At 47.8% G+C, this 19181-nt stretch overlaps 1 protein-coding gene across 6 annotated transcripts; it reads right to left on the bottom strand.

Moving 5' to 3' along the window:
• Positions 1-1018: 1018 nt before the first annotated feature.
• On the bottom strand, positions 1019-17906 carry LOC139374558 (RNA-binding protein 47-like). Of its 6 annotated transcripts, none has more exons than XM_071115548.1 (6): positions 17053-17906; positions 15728-16076; positions 8391-8414; positions 5085-5297; positions 2587-2816; positions 1019-1555 (listed from the first exon to the last, which is right to left on the bottom strand). In XM_071115548.1, the coding sequence occupies exons 1-6, from the start codon at positions 17887-17889 to the stop codon at positions 1310-1312; spliced, it is 1899 nt and encodes a 632-aa protein (XP_070971649.1). In that variant the 5' UTR covers positions 17890-17906; the 3' UTR covers positions 1019-1309. The 6 variants fall into 6 exon arrangements, with proteins under 6 accessions (XP_070971649.1, XP_070971651.1, XP_070971655.1 ...); XM_071115550.1 differs by having other exon boundaries at positions 2638-2816; XM_071115554.1 differs by lacking the exon at positions 5085-5297 and having other exon boundaries at positions 2638-2816.
• Between the last annotated feature and the right edge of the window lie 1275 nt (positions 17907-19181).

The following is a 19181-nucleotide window of genomic DNA, read 5'->3' as shown; positions in this document are numbered from 1 at the left end:
CAGGCCCTGATTAGAGGGGAACAATGACTGGTGTCTCAGGTCTAAATCAGGCCCTGATTAGAGTGGAACAATGACTGGTGTCTCAGGTCTAAATCAGGCCCTGATTAGAGGGGAACAATAACTGGTGTCTCAGGTCTAAATCAGGCCCTGATTAGAGGGGAACAATGACTGGTGTCTCAGGTCTAAATCAGGCGCTGATTAGAGGGGAATCACCCACCAGGTGTCTCCGGTCTAAATCAGTCCCTGATTAGAGGGGAATCACCCACCTGGTGTCTCAGGTCTAAATCAGGCCCTGATTAGAGGGGTATCACTTACCTGGTGTCCCAGGTCTAAATCAGGCCCTGATTAGAGTGGAACAATGAAACAAAGCAGAGGAACTCTCCAGATTTGAATATGAGCGATATAGGCTCTATTCGATTCATAGAATATATTGTGTGAATGTTGTATGAACGTTGGAGGAACGTCTGGTCCAGTATTCATTAGGACCAATGTGAACCTGTCAGTAAGACGTTGCATAGACGTTGTTAAAACGTTGAAGGTTTGGCGCGCGTCATAACGTAGCCTAGATGTTGGGCTAACGTTGAAGAACCGACGCAGAGTAGAGTTTGTGTTAAAGGGTCCATTTAGTTAGTTTTTTGACATTGTGGACGTCGCTGTTGAAGACATTGACTTGACGTGTCGTTATTTGAACGGGGGGGGGGGGGGGGGTGATATGTGGGGATGAGGTCGTCTGTAGTTCCTGACGTCGTGACACACAAGTTGTTTGAACGTTGAGTGGTGGTTGAACAGGCGTTGTGGACCAGTCAGCTGGTAGCTGGTAGCTGTTGTCAGTAGGTCTGATAGCTGTTGTCAGTAGGTCTGGTAGCTGGTATCTGTTGTCAGTAGGTCTGGTATCTGTTGTCAGTAGGTCTGGTAGATGTTGTCAGTAGGTCTGGTAGCTGGTATCTGTTGTCAGTAGGTCTGGTAGATGTTGTCAGTAGGTCTGGTAGCTGTTGTCAGTAGGTCTGGTAGCTGTTGTCAGTAGGTCTGGTAGCTGTTGTCAGTAGGTCTGGTAGATGTTGTCAGTAGGTCTGGTAGCTGGTAGATGTTGTCAGTAGGTCTGGTAGATGTTGCCAGTAGGTCTGGTAGCTGGTAGATGTTGTCAGTAGGTCTGGTAGCTGGTAGATGTTGTCAGTAGGTCTGGTAGCTGTTGTCAGTAGGTCTGGTAGCTGTTGTCAGTAGGTCTGGTAGCTGGTAGATGTTGTCAGTAGGTCTGGTAGCTGTTGTCAGTAGGTCTGGTAGCTGTTGTCAGTAGGTCTGGTAGCTGTTGTCAGTAGGTCTGGTAGACGTCGTGGATGGGCACCTGAAACGCTGCGGCAGGGAAGGCCTGGGGCACGGCGTAACCAGCGTACCCTCCGTAGGCTGCAGCGGCCACGGCTGCGTTCTTCTGCAGGGCTGCCAGGGCAGCAGCGTTGTAGTTGGTGATGGGCATATAGCCTGCTCCGTACAGACCACTGGCCGTGGGGATACGCTGCATGTTGTGGGTCATGGTGTACACTGGTGTGATGGGACGACCCTGAGGGGGGAGAGAGGGAGGGAGGGAGGGAGGGAGGGAGGGAGGGAGGGAGGGAGAGAGAGAGAGAGAGGGAGGGAGGGAGGGAGGAGGAGAGAGGGAGGGAGGGAGGGAGGGAGGGAGGGAGGGAGGGAGGGAGGAGAAGAGGGAGGGAGGGAGGGAGGGAGGGACGAGAAGAGGGAGGGAGGGACGAGAAGAGGGAGGGAGGGAGGGAGGGAGGGAGGGAGGGAGGGAGGGAGAGAGAGAGAGAGGGAGGGAGGGAGGGAGGGAGGGAGGAGGGAGGGAGGAGGGAGGGAGGGAGGGAGGGAGGGAGGGAGGGAGGAGGAGGGAGGGAGGGAGGGAGGGAGGAGGAGGAGGGAGGGAGGGAGGGAGGGAGGGAGGGAGGGAGGGACGAGAAGAGGGAGGGAGGGAGGGAGGGAGGGAGGGAGGGAGGGAGGAGAAGAGGGAGGGAGGGAGGGAGGGAGGGAGGGAGGAGAAGAGGGAGGGAGGGAGGGAGGAGAAGAGGGAGGGAGGGAGGGAGGGAGGGAGGGAGGAGAAGAGGGAGGGAGGGAGGGAGGGAGGGAGGGAGGGAGGGAGGGAGGGAGGGAGGAGAGAGGGAGGGAGGGAGGGAGGGAGGGAGGGAGGGAGGGAGGGAGGAGGAGAGAGGGAGGGAGGGACGAGAAGAGGGAGGGAGGGAGGGAGGGAGGGAGGGAGGGAGGAGGAGAGAGGGAGGGAGGGAGGGAGGGAGGGAGGAGGAGAGAGGGAGGGAGGGACGAGAAGAGGGAGGGAGGGAGGGAGGGAGGGAGGGAGGAGGAAAGAGGGAGAGAGAGAGAGAGAGAGAGAGAGAGAGAGAGAGAGAGAGAGAGAGAGAGAGAGAGAGAGAGAGAGAGAGAGAGAGAGAGAGAGAGAGAGAGAGAGAGAGAGAGGGAGGGAGGGAGGGAGGGAGAGAGGGAGGGAGGGAGGGAGGGAGGGAGGGAGGGAGGGAGGGAGGGAGAGTTAGTGGATATTATTCAACTTTCAAATTACATTAATTTCATGTTTCACTGTGTGTGTACCTGGTAGGGTGGAGGTGAGGAGACAGTAGGTATAACAGTCTGTGTGTGTACCTGGTAGGGTGGAGGTGAGGAGACAGCAGGTATAACAGTCTGTGTGTTCTGGGCTGTGTGGTCGTGCTGCAGGGCCAGGGGGTTAATGAGGTGTTCCACAGAGTGATGCATCTTCCCTTCCTCCATCAGCTTGGCTCCCTGGAACACCGGGTACTGGCCTCCTAGAGCCTGCAGGCCCACTGCGCACACACACACACACACACACACACGCACACGCACACGCACACGCGTACAGACAAAACCCCAGACTGAGAGTCAGATTGGGAAATGCCACTATGAGATGTCAAAGACATTGAGAGTAGAGGCACGGTTTTAACAGGACAGAGTTTGAGGTAGAGAGAGAGAAAAGAGAGAGAGAAGAGAGAGAGAGAGAAGAGAAGAGGGAGAGAGAGAAGAGAGAGAGACAGTAGAGGAGAGAGAAGAGAAGCGGGAGAGAGAGAAGAGAGAGAGAGAAAAGAGAGAGAGAGAGAGAGAGAAGAGGGAGAGAGAGAAGAGAGAGAGAGAAGAGAAGAGGGAGAGAGAGAGAGGAGAGAGAAGAGAAGCGGGAGAGAGAGGAGAGAAGAGAAGAGGGAGAGAGAGAAGAGAGAGAGAGAAAGAGAGAAAAGAGAGAGAGAAAGAGGAGAGAAGAGAAGAGGGAGAGAGAAAAGAGAGAGGGAGGAGAGAAGAGAAGAGGGAGAGAGAAAATAGAGAGAGAGAGAGGAGAGAGAAGAGAAGAGGGAGAGAGAGAGAGAAAAGAGAGAAGAGAGAGAGAAAGAGAGAGGAGAGAAGAGAAGAGGGAGAGAGAGAGAGGAGAGAGAAAAGAGAGAGAGAGAGAGAGAGGAGAGAGAAGAGAAGCGGGAGAGAGAGAAGAGAGAGAGAGAAAAGAGAGAAGAGAGAGAGAGAGGAGAGAAGAGAAGAGGGAGAGAGAGAGAGAGGAGAGAGAAAAGAGAGAGAGAGAGGAGAGAAGAGCGAGAGAGAGATAGAGAGAGAGAGAGAGAGAGAGAGAATGGAGTTACCCAAGTTAGTGTTAGCCTCTGTTGGTTGGGGTGTGATTCGGATTAAAATGGTGCTTAGCTCTTGATTAAACCCCCTTCACACACACGCACACACACACGCACGCACGCACGCACACACACACACACACACACACACACACACACACACACACACACACACACACACACACACACACACACACACACACACACACACACACACACACACACACACACACACACACACACACACACACACACACACACACACACACACACACACACACATGCCAACATACACATGCCAACACAAGGTCACTCATTGTTTCAGATGGACAAAAGTCCACTGTGTTTCTCTGATCCAGTTTATTCCAGAGACTGAGAGAAGGATTGTGGGGGATTGAGCAATCACGTCCAGATTAGGAGAATCAGATTATCGTTCCATACCGGGGGGGGGGGGTCAGAGATTGTTGACCTCTGACCCCCTTGATCTGAAGTGTTGAGGAATTTACAGTAAAGGAAAAACACATCATCACCAAGAGAGGTTTTTGTTTTTCTCTCCTGGTCTGAATAAGGGATAGTAGGACAGAGCAGGTAAAACAGAAGGATGAAATGGAAAGAGAGAGAGAGACAGACAGCCTCTCTGAGAAGAACGGCTTGCAGTTCAACTCCAGTCCAGGAGAGGGGGCAGTAGTGTCTCTTAGCTTTTTTTTTCCCCAGAAAGCTGCGATCTGTCAACGGTGACCTGAGCTGCAGAAAAGGTAATCTATCAGCTGATATTAAAGTATTATAGTGAAAATCTATGACCCATCAATTCATCCTCAGGCTTCCTATATCTCATTTCCTGTCTGCTATTTCCTGCCTGCTTGCTGCCCTCTGGGAACTGGAGTTGAGCAGTGGAAAGACGACAGTAGGGAGTAAGTTTAGACCAGTAGAGAGTTAGTTTAGACCAGTAGGGAGTTAGTTTAGACCTGTAGGGAGTTAGTTTAGACCAGTAGAGAGTTAGTTTAGACCAGTAGGGAGTTAGTTTAGACCAGGCATGGTTTAGACCAGTAGGGAGTTAGTTTAGACCAGTAGGGAGTTAGTTTAGACCAGTAGGGAGTTAGTTTAGACCAGGCCTGGTTTAGACCAGTAGGGAGTTAGTTTAGACCAGTAGGGAGTTAGTTTAGACCAGTAGGGAGTTAGTTTAGACCAGGCCTGGTTTAGACCAGTAGGGATTTAGTTTAGACCAGGCCTGGTTCAGACCAGTAGGGAGTTAGTTTACACCAGGCCTGGTTTAGACCAGTAGGGAGTTAGTTTAGACCAGGCCTGGTTTAGAGGTATCTTTCACTGACTTGAGCCAGGCTTGAGACAGGAAGGAGACAGGCTTGAGACAGGAAGGAGAAAACTGAAGGAAGCAGGCGGCGGTATAGGGGACAGTTTAGGGGGACGACGGGGGGGTACGACGGGGGGTACGACAGGGGTGTGACTGACTTGTGCAAGGCTTGATGCCCAACGGGTTGACTGAGGCCGTCAGCTCCATAGAGGGTACCAGCTCGTAGGCCTTGTTGTCGGGGCCCTTGGCTTTGCCTTCATGGTACCGGCTGTAGATACCCCGCCCAGCAGAGTAACCACCCAGGTATGACCCCCGGGGGCCGGGGGCACGGCTACCTGCCGTCGCTCGGCCACGACCTCGCACAGCACCTGCTGGAGATGGGCCACAGTGGGGGGGGGGGGGGTGCTGTTTAGGGTCACGCTTCAATATAAGGGGCATGGGATATGTTTAGGGCGCGTTCTGCTTAGCACAGGGCCCAGCGTTGTCAGGGTTTGACCGGGGGAGGCCGTCGTTGTAAATAAGTTTTGTTTCATAGGTTTGACGTCTTCACTGTTATTCTACAATGTTATTCTACAATGTATAAAATAGTAAAAAATAAAGGAAACACCTTGAACGAGTCGGTGTGTCCAAACTTTAAACTGGTACTGTATATGTAGATAGATATTTTATAATATTCTGCCCCAGACATTACTACGAGCCCGTCCTCCCCATTTATAGTGCCACCAGCCTCCTGTGGCACTGACGTTCGTTATTGCTATCCGTGATCCTTGGGACGTCACTACCTTAAACCCCTAACCTACTCTAGAGTCCTACCCTAAACCCCTACCATACCCTAAACTCCTACCCTACCCTAAATCCCTACTCTACCCTAAACCCCTACCCTACCCTAAACTCCTACCCTAAACCCCAACCCTACCCTAACACCTACCCTACCCTAAACCCCTACCATACCCTAAAAACATACCCTAAACCACTACCCTAAACCCCTACCCTAACCTAAACCCCTACCCTAACCTAAACCCCTACCCTAACCTAAACCCCTACCCTACCATAAACTCCTATCCTAAACACCTACCCTAGACCCCTAGACTAAACTCCTAACTGAAACTCCTAACTGAAACCACTACCATAAACCCTACCCTACTCTAAACTCCTACCCTACCCTAAACCCCTACCCATACCCCTACCCTACCCTAAACCCCTACCCTAAACCCCGCCCTACCCTAAACCTCTACCCTAAACCCCTACCCTAAACCCCTACCCTACCCTAAACCCCTACCCTACCCTAAACCCCTACCCTAGCCTAAAACCCCTACCATAAACCCCTACCCTAAACACCTACCCTAAACCTCTACCCTAAATCCCTACCATAAACCCCTACCCTAAACCCCTACCCTAAAACCCTACCCTAAACCCCTACCCTAAACCCCTACCCTAAAACCCTACCCTAAACCCCTACCCTAAACCCTAAACCCCTACCCCACCCTAAACACCTACCCTAAACCCCTACCCTACCCTAAACCCTAAACCCATACCCTAAACCCCTACCCTAAACCCCTACCCTAAGCCCTACCCTAAACCCCTAACCTAAACCCCTACCCTAAACCCCTACCCTACCCTAAACCCCTACCCTAAACCCCTACCCTACCCTAAACCCCTACCCTAAACCCTGAACCCCTACCCTAAATCCCTACCCTAAACCCCTACGCTAAACCCCTACCTTAAACCCTAAACCCCTACCCTAAACCCCTACCCTAAACCCTAAATCCCTACCCTAAACCCCTACCCTAAACCCTAAACCCCTACCCTAAATGCTAAACCCCTACCCTAAACCCGTACCCTACCCTAAATCCCTATCCTAAACCCCTACCCTACCCTACCCTAAACCCCTACCCTAAACCCCTACCCTACCCTAAACCCCTACCCTAAACCCCTACCCTACCCTAAACATGGGGTGATGTCCGAGAGTTGGGACGTCCCAAGGAATCCAGTTTGGACATTTCCCGTCAAACCCCTACCCTAAACCCCTACCCTAAACCATTACCCTACACCTCTACCCTACCCTAAACCCCTACCGTACCCTAAACCCCTACCCTAACCCTAAACCCCTACCCTACCCTAAACCCCTACCCTAAATCCCTACCCTAAACCCCTACCCTACCCTGAACAAATCCAATGGGGTGATGTCCGAGAGTTGGGACGTCCCAATGTCCAGTTTGGACATTTCCCGTCAAAGTGTGAAGCCGTCGTTAGGGGGGGGGGGGGGGGGGCTGCTATGGGGCGTCATTTTACATGGTTTGTCAGAGGTGCAAAAATATATATATACTGTACATTGTCTATGTTTATCTAGTCATTAGTTTGTCTGATTCCAACACTGGTAGAACATCTAGTAACTGAAGTTGTCAAGGAGTGTGGGAGACATCGTGGGGTCTGACAGTTTGTCTGATTCCAACACTGGTAGAACATCTAGTAGTTGAAGTCAAGGAGTATGGGAGATATCGTGGGGTCTGACAGTTTGTCTGATTCCAACACTGGTAGAACATCTAGTAACTGAAGTTGTCAAGGAGTGTGGGAGACATCGTGGGGTCTGACAGTTTGTCTGATTCCAACACTGGTAGAACATCTAGTAGTTGAAGTCAAGGAGTATGGGAGATATCGTGGGGTCTGACAGTTTGTCTGATTCCAACACTGGTAGAACATCTAGTAACTGAAGTTGTCAAGGAGTGTGGGAGACATCGTGGGGTCTGACAGTTTGTCTGATTCCAACACTGGTAGAACATCTAGTAGTTGAAGTTGTCAAGGAGTATGGGAGATATCGTGGGGTCTGACAGTTTGTCTGATTCCAACACTGGTAGAACATCTAGTAGCTGAAGTTGTCAAGGAGTGTGGGAGACATCGTGGGGTCTGACAGGTTGTCTGATTCCAACACTGGTAGAACATCTAGTAACTGAAGTTGTCAAGGAGTGTGGGAGACATCGTGGGGTCTGACAGTTTGTCTGATTCCAACACTGGTAGAACATCTAGTAGTTGAAGTTGTCAAGGAGTGTGGGAGACATCGTGGGGTCTGACAGTTTGTCTGATTCCAACACTGGTAGAACATCTAGTAGCTGAAGTTGTCAAGGAGTATGGGAGATATCGTGGGGTCTGACAGTTTGTCTGATTCCAACACTGGTAGAACATCTAGTAGCTGAAGTTGTCAAGGAGTGTGGGAGACATTGTGGGGTCTGACAGGTTGTCTGATTCCAACACTGGTAGAACATCCAGTAACTGAAGTTGTCAAGGAGTGTGGGAGACATCGTGGGGTCTGACAGTTTGTCTGTCTACTAGCGAACTAAAGAGGTGATGGAACAAGGGGAAGTTGTTATAGAAACCCAGAGAGAGGAGTTGGTCACATGACCAGGAAGTTGATGTTTCATTGGATAAGCGAGTGTAAAGGAGTAGCCAATAAGGATGGAATAGATTACCATTGGTCTGTATCATTGGGCCTCCTTTGGAGAGAAAACCAGAACACAGTGATTACAGTCAACGTCTGGACGGATTAGTTGGAATCGGCCCAAATGGAACCCTGTCCCCTATGTAGGGCACTACTTCTGACAAGGGCCCATAGGGTTAGAGCCAATAGGGCTCTGGTCGATAGTAGTGCCCTGCAAATGGAATAGAGTGCTACTTAGGACACAGATTAGTTGAGCTGCCACCCAGACACCTGCCAGCATCACTCATCACAGGGTACGGGCTCAGCACTGAAAAGGGGGACACTCTGCAATATGGCGTCCTCAGAGGTTACTTACAGAGGAGACGCTTCCTGCTTAGAGACAGTGAAGGACAGCAGAATCCTAATCTGCCAATGCTCCAGACAGCCACTAGGGGATCCTCTCGATGCAGGTATAGAGTCCCACAGTGGAGGTGTCATAATACCCATAAGACCTAGCGGTCAAATAAGGAAATGATTCCAATCTTTGTTTTTCCACCATTCATTTTCCAATAAGGGATTTTAGAAACAATTCAAATGAGGGCTGTGTTTTGTGTGTAACCTGCCGTGGTGTTTTGTGTTTAACCTGCCGTGGTGTTTTGTGTTTAACCTGCCGTGGTGTTTTGTGTTTAACCTGCCGTGGTGTTTTGTGTAGGTTTAACCTGCCGTGGTGTTTTGTGTTTAACCTGCCGTGGTGTTTTGTGTAGGTTTAATCTGCCGTGGTGTTTTGTGTTTAACCTGCCGTGGTGTTTTGTGTAGTTTAACCTGCCGTGGTGTTTTGTGTAGGTTTAACCTGCCGTGGTGTTTTGTGTAGGTTTAACCTGCCGTGGTGTTTTGTGTTTAACCTGCCGTGGTGTTTTGTGTAGTTTAACCTGCCGTGGTGTTTTGTGTAGGTTTAACCTGCCGTGGTGTTTTGTGTAGGTTTAACCTGCCGTGGTGTTTTGTGTTTAACCTGCCGTGGTGTTTTGTGTAGGTTTAACCTGCCGTGGTGTTTTGTGTTTAACCTGCCGTGGTGTTTTGTGTAGGTTTAACCTGCCGTGGTGTTTTGTGTTTAACCTGCCGTGGTGTTTTGTGTAGGTTTAACCTGCCGTGGTGTTTTGTGTAGGTTTAACCTGCCGTGGTGTTTTGTGTAGGTTTAACCTGCCGTGGTGTTTTGTGTAGGTTTAACCTGCCGTGGTGTTTTGTGTAGGTTTAACCTGCCGTGGTGTTTTGTGTAGGTTTAACCTGCCGTGGTGTTTTGTGTAGGTTTAACCTGCCGTGGTGTTTTGTGTAGTTTAACCTGCCGTGGTGTTTTGTGTAGTTTAACCTGCCGTGGTGTTTTGTGTAGGTTTAACCTGCCGTGGTGTTTTGTGTAGGTTTAACCTGCCGTGGTGTTTTGTGTAGGTTTAACCTGCCGTGGTGTTTTGTGTAGTTTAACCTGCCGTGGTGTTTTGTGTAGTTTAACCTGCCGTGGTGTTTTGTGTAGGTTTAACCTGCCGTGGTGTTTTGTGTAGGTTTAACTTGCCGTGGTGTTTTGTGTAGGTTTAACTTGCCGTGGTGTTTTGTGTAGGTTTAACCTGCCGTGGTGTTTTGTGTAGGTTTACCCTGCCGTGGTGTTTTGTGTAGGTTTAACCTGCCGTGGTGTTTTGTGTAGGTTTAACCTGCCGTGGTGTTTTGTGTAGGTTTAACATGCCGTGGTGTTTTGTGTAGGTTTAACCTGCCGTGGTGTTTTGTGTAGTTTAACCTGCCGTGGTGTTTTGTGTAGTTTAACCTGCCGTGGTGTTTTGTGTAGGTTTAACCTGCCGTGGTGTTTTGTGTAGGTTTAACCTGCCGTGGTGTTTTGTGTAGGTTTAACCTGCCGTGGTGTTTTGTGTAGGTTTAACCTGCCGTGGTGTTTTGTGTAGTTTAACCTGCCGTGGTGTTTTGTGTAGGTTTAACCTGCCGTGGTGTTTTGTGTAGGTTTAACCTGCCGTGGTGTTTTGTGTAGGTTTAACTTGCCGTGGTGTTTTGTGTAGGTTTAACCTGCCGTGGTGTTTTGTGTAGGTTTACCCTGCCATGGTGTTTTGTGTAGTTTAACCTGCCGTGGTGTTTGGTGTAGGTTTAACCTGCCGTGGTGTTTTGTGTAGGTTTAACCTGCCGTGGTGTTTTTTGTAGGTTTAACCTGCCGTGGTGTTTTGTGTAGGTTTAACCTGCCGTGGTGTTTTGTGTTTAACCTGCCGTGGTGTTTTGTGTAGGTTTAACCTGCCGTGGTGTTTTGTGTTTAACCTGCCGTGGTGTTTTGTGTAGGTTTAACCTGCCGTGGTGTTTTGTGTAGGTTTAACCTGCCGTGGTGTTTTGTGTAGGTTTAACCTGCCGTGGTGTTTTGTGTAGGTTTAACCTGCCATGGTGTTTTGTGTAGGTTTAACCTGCCGTGGTGTTTTGTGTAGTTTTAACCTGCCGTGGTGTTTTGTGTAGGTTTAACCTGCCGTGGTGTTTTGTGTAGGTTTAACTTGCCGTGGTGTTTTGTGTAGGTTTAACCTGCCGTGGTGTTTTGTGTAGGTTTACCCTGCCGTGGTGTTTTGTGTAGTTTAACCTGCCGTGGTGTTTGGTGTAGGTTTAACCTGCCGTGGTGTTTTGTGTAGGTTTAACCTGCCGTGGTGTTTTGTGTAGGTTTAACCTGCCGTGGTGATTTGTGTTTAACCTGCCGTGGTGTTTTGTGTAGGTTTAACCTGCCGTGGTGTTTTGTGTAGGTTTAACCTGCCGTGGTGTTTTGTGTTTAACCTGCCGTGGTGTTTTGTGTAGGTTTAACCTGCCGTGGTGTTTTGTGTTTAACCTGCCGTGGTGTTTTGTGTAGGTTTAACCTGCCGTGGTGTTTTGTGTAGGTTTAACCTGCCGTGGTGTTTTGTGTAGGTTTAACCTGCCGTGGTGTTTTGTGTAGGTTTAACCTGCCGTGGTGTTTTGTGTAGGTTTAACCTGCCGTGGTGTTTTGTGTAGGTTTAACCTGCCGTGGTGTTTTGTGTAGGTTTAACCTGCCGTGGTGTTTTGTGTAGTTTAACCTGCCGTGGTGTTTTGTGTAGTTTAACCTGCCGTGGTGTTTTGTGTAGGTTTAACCTGCCGTGGTGTTTTGTGTAGGTTTAACCTGCCGTGGTGTTTTGTGTAGGTTTAACTTGCCGTGGTGTTTTGTGTAGGTTTAACCTGCCGTGGTGTTTTGTGTAGGTTTAACCTGCCGTGGTGTTTTGTGTAGGTTTAACCTGCCTTGGTGTTTTGTGTAGTTTAACCTGCCGTGGTGTTTTGTGTAGGTTTAACCTGCCGTGGTGTTTTGTGTAGGTTTAACTTGCCGTGGTGTTTTGTGTAGGTTTAACTTGCCGTGGTGTTTTGTGTAGGTTTAACCTGCCGTGGTGTTTTGTGTAGGTTTAACCTGCCGTGGTGTTTTGTGTAGGTTTAACCTGCCGTGGTGTTTTGTGTAGGTTTAACCTGCCGTGGTGTTTTGTGTAGTTTAACCTGCCGTGGTGTTTTGTGTAGTTTAACCTGCCGTGATTTTTTGTGTAGGTTTAACCTGCCGTGGTGTTTTGTGTAGGTTTAACCTGCCGTGGTGTTTTGTGTAGGTTTAACCTGCCGTGGTGTTTTGTGTAGGTTTAACCTGCCGTGGTGTTTTGTGTAGTTTAACCTGCCGTGGTGTTTTGTGTAGTTTAACCTGCCGTGGTGTTTTGTGTAGGTTTAACCTGCCGTGGTGTTTTGTGTAGGTTTAACCTGCCGTGGTGTTTTGTGTAGGTTTAACTTGCCGTGGTGTTTTGTGTAGGTTTAACCTGCCGTGGTGTTTTGTGTAGGTTTACCCTGCCATGGTGTTTTGTGTAGTTTAACCTGCCGTGGTGTTTGGTGTAGGTTTAACCTGCCGTGGTGTTTTGTGTAGGTTTAACCTGCCGTGGTGTTTTGTGTAGGTTTAACCTGCCGTGGTGTTTTGTGTAGGTTTAACTTGCCGTGGTGTTTTGTGTAGGTTTAACCTGCCGTGGTGTTTTGTGTAGGTTTACCCTGCCGTGGTGTTTTGTGTAGTTTAACCTGCCGTGGTGTTTGGTGTAGGTTTAACCTGCCGTGGTGTTTTGTGTAGGTTTAACCTGCAGTGGTGTTTTGTGTAGGTTTAACCTGCCGTGGTGTTTTGATGACCCTGTAAATCTCTCTACGACAAGGTAGACTTTTATCAATATATTCGGCTCTATTTACTCTCAGATTTGAACATGCTAATTAGCATCAATGTAGACATCATGCAAAACTACAAATCCCTCCAAGATCCTGCACGTCATCTCTATCTGACACCTTTACTACCAGGTATTGATCCTGCAGGTCTCTAGCTGACACCTTTACTACCAGGTATTGATCCTGCAGGTCTCTAGCTGACACCTTTACTATCAGGTATTGATCCTGCAGGTCATCTCTGATACCTGTACTACCAGGTATTGATCCTGCAGGTCTCTAGCTGACACCTTTACTATCAGGTATTGATCCTGCAGGTCTCTAGCTGACACCTTTACTACCAGGTATTGATCCTGCAGGTCATCTCTGATACCTTTACTACCAGGTATTGATCCTGCAGGTCATCTCTGATACCTGTACTACCAGGTATTGATCCTACAGGTCTCTAGCTGACACCTTTACTATCAGGTATTGATCCTGCAGGTCTCTAGCTGACACCTTTACTACCAGGTATTGATCCTGCAGGTCATCTCTGATACCTTTACTACCAGGTATTGATCCTACAGGTCTCTAGCTGACACCTTTACTACCAGGTATTGATCCTGCAGGTCTCTAGCTGACACCTTTACTACCAGGTATTGATCCTACAGGTCATCTCTGACACCTTTACTACCAGGTATTGATCCTACAGGTCATCTCTGATACCTTTACTACCAGGTATTGATCCTGCAGGTCATCTCTGATACCATTACTACCAGGTATTGATCCTACAGGTCATCTCTGACACCTTTACTACCAGGTATTGATCCTGCAGGTCATCTCTGATACCATTACTACCAGGTATTGATCCTGCAGGTCATCTCTGATACCATTACTACCAGGTATTGATCCTACAGGTCATCTCTGATACCTTTACTACCAGGTATTGATCCTGCAGGTCTCTAGCTGATACCATTACTACCAGGTATTGATCCTGCAGGTCATCTCTGACACCTTTACTACCAGGTATTGATCCTACAGGTCATCTCTGATACCTTTACTACCAGGTATTGATCCTGCAGGTCATCTCTGACACCTTTACTACCAGGTATTGATCCTACAGGTCATCTCTGATACCTTTACTACCAGGTATTGATCCTACAGGTCATCTCTGACACCTTTACTATCAGGTATTGATCCTACAGGTCATCTCTGATACCTTTACTACCAGGTATTGATCCTACAGGTCATCTCTGATACCTTTACTACCAGGTATTGATCTTACAGGTCATCTCTGATACCTTTACTACCAGGTATTGATCCTACAGGTCATCTCTGATACCTTTACTACCAGGTATTGATCCTGCAGGTTATCTCTGACACCTTTACTACCAGGTATTGATCCTGCAGGTCTCTAGCTGATACCATTACTACCAGGTATTGATCCTGCAGGTCATCTCTGACACCTTTACTACCAGGTATTGATCCTACAGGTCATCTCTGATACCATTACTACCAGGTATTGATCCTGCAGGTCTCTAGCTGACACCTTTACTACCAGGTATTGATCCTAGTTCTTCACGGGAGCCACATTAGATAGTTAATCCAGAGATTTGTAGTTCTTTACGAGAGCCACATTAGATAGTTAATCCAGAGATTTGTAGTTCTTTACGAGAGCCACATTAGATAGTTAATCCAGAGATTTGTAGTTCTTTACGAGAGCCACATTAGATAGTTAATCCAGAGATTTGTAGTTCTTTACGAGAGCCACATTAGATAGTTAATCCAGAGATTTGTAGTTCTTTACGAGAGCCACATTAGATAGTTAATCCAGAGATTTGTAGTTCTTTACGAGAGCCACATTAGATAGTTATTCCAGAGATTTGTAGTTCTTTACGAGAGCCACATTAGATAGTTAATCCAGAGATTTGTAGTTATTTACGAGAGCCACATTAGATAGTTAATCCAGAGATTTGTAGTTCTTTATGAGAGCCACATTAGATAGTTAATCCAGAGATTTGTAGTTCTTTACGAGAGCCACATTAGATAGTTAATCCAGAGGTTTGTAGTTCTTTACGGGAGCCACATTAGATAGTTAATCCAGAGGTTTGTAGTTCTTTACGGGAGCCACATTAGATAGTTAATCCAGAGGTTTGTAGTTCTTTACGAGAGCCACATTAGATAGTTAATCCAGAGATTTGTAGTTCTTTACGGGAGCCACATTAGATAGTTAATCCAGAGATTTGTAGTTCTTTACGGGAGCCACATTAGCAGCTAATTAGCATTTAATTTGAGGGGGGGTGGGGGGGGGGGTAAAAACATGAATAAAAGATTTACACAGTTATCAAAACGTCACACCAGGGTAAACTGACACGAAACAACAGCCCTTATTTTAAGTGTTTCTAAAAAATATCCCCTTTGGGGAAAAATGATTGGAACCATTTCCTTGTTTGACCGCAGGGTTTTATGGGTATCATGACTCATACTGTGGTACTCTATATGTCTCAAAGGAGGGAAGAAACTAGGAAGACACAACAGTGGCCATCTTGGGAATATTGTCGTTCTCGGTAGTCGCTAAGCAGGAAGTCACCCCGCTGTATCCTGTGACGTCATATTGCGGAGCGTCCCATTTTACCTCTCTAACAGTTATCGATGCTGATCGGTGATTTATAACCAGTAAATGATCAATAATCATTTAGAACACCTATTCATCAGATTCATCAATATCAATATTCATCACGATCATCTACTAATCACATGTATTTGATGAGGTGGATTCACCATTGGTTACATTTACAACATCACACCCCATCTAATCTACACATCAGTTACGTCTGTAGTGCAAAAGGCTACGTTTATACAGGCAGCCCAAGTTTCGAGCTAAAGAGCTGATCTGATTGGTGTAAAAAAAAATAGAAAAGAACAAACAAGATCAGAATGTGACTGTCTGTGTAAACGCAGCCACAGAGAACCAGAAGGAAAGGACACTACAGACACTATTATCTAATCTATTATCTATTATCTAATCTACACTCTATTAAGATCAGAATGTGACTGTCTGTGTAAACGCAGCCACAGAGAACCAGAAGGCAAGGACACTACAGACACTATTATCTAATCTATTATCTAATCTACACTCTATTAAGATCAGAATGTGACTGTCTGTGTAAACGCAGCCACGGAGAACCAGAAGGAAAGGACTCTAACCTTTGATGAAGTAGTCCCTGTTGGGTCCGATCAGCGTGTTGTAAGGGTACCCATAGTAGGTGAGGGTGTAGGGGTCACACTGGTACACGTAGTTCTGCTGGACTGGTTCCGGAGCTGCCACGGCCGCGGCCGCTGTAGCGCCCCCTTTAGATGCCTTCTGGTAACGCGTGTACTGCTCTTTGTCGACAGGCTTAGCCAGGGTGACCTCGATACAGGACCCCTCCACCTCCGTCCCGTTCAGGTGGTCCATGGCAACCACGGCATCGTCACGGGACGAGAAGTGGACGAAGGCGTAGTCGCGGATCTTCTTGACACGTTCCACGCAGCCCTGGTTCCACTGGCCAAACACCTAGAACACAGAGACATGTTAATACAGCCCTGGTTCCACTGGCCAAACACCTAGAACACAGAGACATATTAATACAGCCCGGGTTCCACTGGCCAAACACCTAGAACACAGAGACATGTTAATACAGCCCTGGTTCCACTGGCCAAACACCTAAAACACAGAGACATGTTAATACAGCCTGGGTTCCACTGGCCAAACACCTAGAACACAGACACATGTTAATACAGCCTGGGTTCCACTGGCCAAACACCTAGAACACAGAGACATGTTAATACAGCCTGGGTTCCACTGGACAAACACCTAGAACACAGAGACATGTTAATACAGTCTGGGTTCCACTGGCCAAACACCTAGAACACAGAGACATGTTAATACAGCCCTGGTTCCACTGGCCAAACACCTAGAACACAGAGACATGTTAATACAGCCCTGGGTACTACCGGCCAAACACCTAGAACACAGAGACATGTTAATACAGCCTGGGTTCCACTGGCCAAACACCTAGAACACAGAGACATGTTAATACAGCCTGGGTTCCACTGGCCAAACACCTAGAACACAGAGACATGTTAATACAGCCCTGGTTCTACTGGCCAAACACCTAGAACACAGTGACATGTTAATATAACCTGGGTTCCACTGGCCAAACACCAAGCAACCAATCAACTAATTCGTCAATCAATCAATAAATCATTAAATCAACCAATCAATCAACCAATCAAACAGTCACTAAACCAATCAATCAGTAAATCAACCAATCAATCAGTAAATCAACCAACCAATCAGGAAATCAATCAATCAACAAATCAATCAGTAAATTAACCAATCAATCAGTAAATCAATCAATCAACCAATCAATCAGTAAATCAACCAATCAACCAATCAATCAGTAAATCAACCAATCAATCAGTAAATCAACCAATCAATCAAACAGTCACTAAACCAATCAATCAGTAAATCAACCAATCAATCCGACCTGTCGCAGTGTGTCCTCGCTGGTCTCCATCATCAGGTTCCTGACGTATAGAATCTTCACGGTCTCCATGACGTCCTCGTCCACGTCTATCTCCGGCTCCGCCCAGTCCACGGCGATCTGGTGCCCCCACAGCTGGATCCTGCCGGGCATCAGCTTCCTGCGCGCCATGGCCGCGGCACGGTGACTCTCATACTCCACGAAGGCAAAGCCCCGGTTCTTCATCTTGTCCGCCGCGCTGGCGTACACTATGACGTCCAGGACGCCCTCCGTCACCTTGGACACCTCCTCCAGGATCTCCTCTCTCTTCTTGGTTTTGGGGATGCCCCCGATGAAGAGGCGACAGTTGTCCACAGAGCAGCAGACCCCTAGGAGGCGTCCGGGACGCACCTCGTAGTTGTTGAGTTCCCGCACGGCGCGTTTCGCCTGGTGTTTCTGTGTGTACATGACGAAGGCGTAGCCGCGGTTCTTACCGTCAAAGTCCATCATCAGACGCATCTCGTAGATCTGACCCGCCGACTCGAACACCGGGACCAGCTCGTCTTCGTAGACGTCCCGGGGGATCTTACCCACGAAGATCTCACAGCCGCGTGGCGGGGAGGCGGATTCCCAGCCCGGCGGAGGGCCGTATTTCCTCTGACCGTTCTCCTGCACCATGCCGTAACCCGTACGCTCCATCAGAGACACTAGGGCCGCTTCGTTGTGGGCCCCGGACACACCCTCGGGCACTGTGATTGGTCCGTGCGGGGAGTGATGGGAAGGGCCTGGGGTGTTGGAACCGGAAGGCGCTGGGTTATTACTCATGGCTGAAGAGGAGGAGGCGGGATCTTCGGCTGTCATTCTGACTAAACCATCCAATCAGATGTGTTGCCTGAGAGAGAGAGAGAGAGAGAGGGGGAAAAAGATACATTAATTATTTTCTATTGGCTAAACGAGGGATCGCGTCACATTTGATGGACAGAGAACCAACTACATCAGTGATGCTAGAACATCGTGGAATAGGTAACTAACAGATGTAGAGGAAAAGACCAGTAGACTGGATGTTTTATCTACCTGTCTAGAACCAGTCTAGAACCAGTCTAGAACCAGTCTAGAACCAGTTTAGAACCAACTACATCAGTGATGCTAGAACATCGTGGAATAGGTAACTAACAGATGTAGAGGAAAAGACCAGTAGACTGGATGTTTTATCTACCTGTCTAGAACCAGTCTAGAACCAGTCTAGAACCAACTACATCAGTGATGCTAGAACATCGTGGAATAGGTAACTAACAGATGTAGAGGAAAAGACAAGTAGACTGGATGTTTTATCTACCTGTCTAGAACCAGTCTAAAACCAGTCTAGAACCAGTCTAGAACCAGTCTAAGAACCAGTCTAGAACCAACTACATCAGTGATGCTAGAACATCGTGGAATAGGTAACTAACAGATGTAGAGGAAAAGACCAGTAGACTGGATGTTTTATCTATCTGTCTAGAACCAGTCGAAAACCAGTCTAAAACCAGTCTAGAACCAGTCTAAAACCAGTCTAGAACCAACTACATCAGTGATGCTAGAACATTGTGGAATAGGTAACTAACAGATGTAGAGGAAAAGACCAGTAGACTGGATGTTTTATCTACCTGTCTAGAACCAGTCTAGAACCAGTCTAGAACCAACTACATCAGTGATGCTAGAACATCGTGGAATAGGTAACTAACAGATGTAGAGGAAAAGACCAGTAGACTGGATGTTTTATCTACCTGTCTAGAACCAGCCTAGAACCAGTCTAGAACCAACTACATCAGTGATGCTAGAACATTGTGGAATAGGTAACTAACAGATGTAGAGGAAAAGACCAGTAGACTGGATGTTTTATCTACCTGTCTAGAACCAGTCTAAAACCAGTCTAGAAGCAGTCTAGAACCAGTCTAAGAACCAGTCTAGAACCAACTACATCAGTGATGCTAGAACATCGCGGAATAGGTAACTAACAGATGTAGAGGAAAAGACCAGTAGACTGGATGTTTTATCTACCTGTCTAGAACCAGTCTAGAACCAGTCTAGAACCAACTACATCAGTGATGCTAGAACATTGTGGAATAGGTAACTAACAGATGTAGAGGAAAAGACCAGTAGACTGGATGTTTTAT

The sequence above is a fragment of the Oncorhynchus clarkii genome, chromosome 19, assembly GCF_045791955.1.
Source record: "Oncorhynchus clarkii lewisi isolate Uvic-CL-2024 chromosome 19, UVic_Ocla_1.0, whole genome shotgun sequence".
NCBI lineage: Eukaryota > Metazoa > Chordata > Actinopteri > Salmoniformes > Salmonidae > Oncorhynchus > Oncorhynchus clarkii.
This window is presented reverse-complemented; position numbering and strand designations above follow the sequence as displayed.

Excerpts from the sequence above, each read along its gene's own strand:
- LOC139374558 (XM_071115548.1), bottom strand. The coding sequence starts at position 17,889 with ATGACAGCCGAAGATCCCGCCTCCTCCTCTTCAGCCATGAGTAATAAC. Across the intron at positions 16,077-17,052 it reads GCGAGGACACACTGCGACAG|GTGTTTGGCCAGTGGAACCA; the intron begins GTCGGATTGATT and ends TCTGTGTTCTAG. Across the intron at positions 2,817-5,084 it reads GGGCATCAAGCCTTGCACAA|TGGGCCTGCAGGCTCTAGGA; the intron begins GTCAGTCACACC and ends GTGTGTGCGCAG.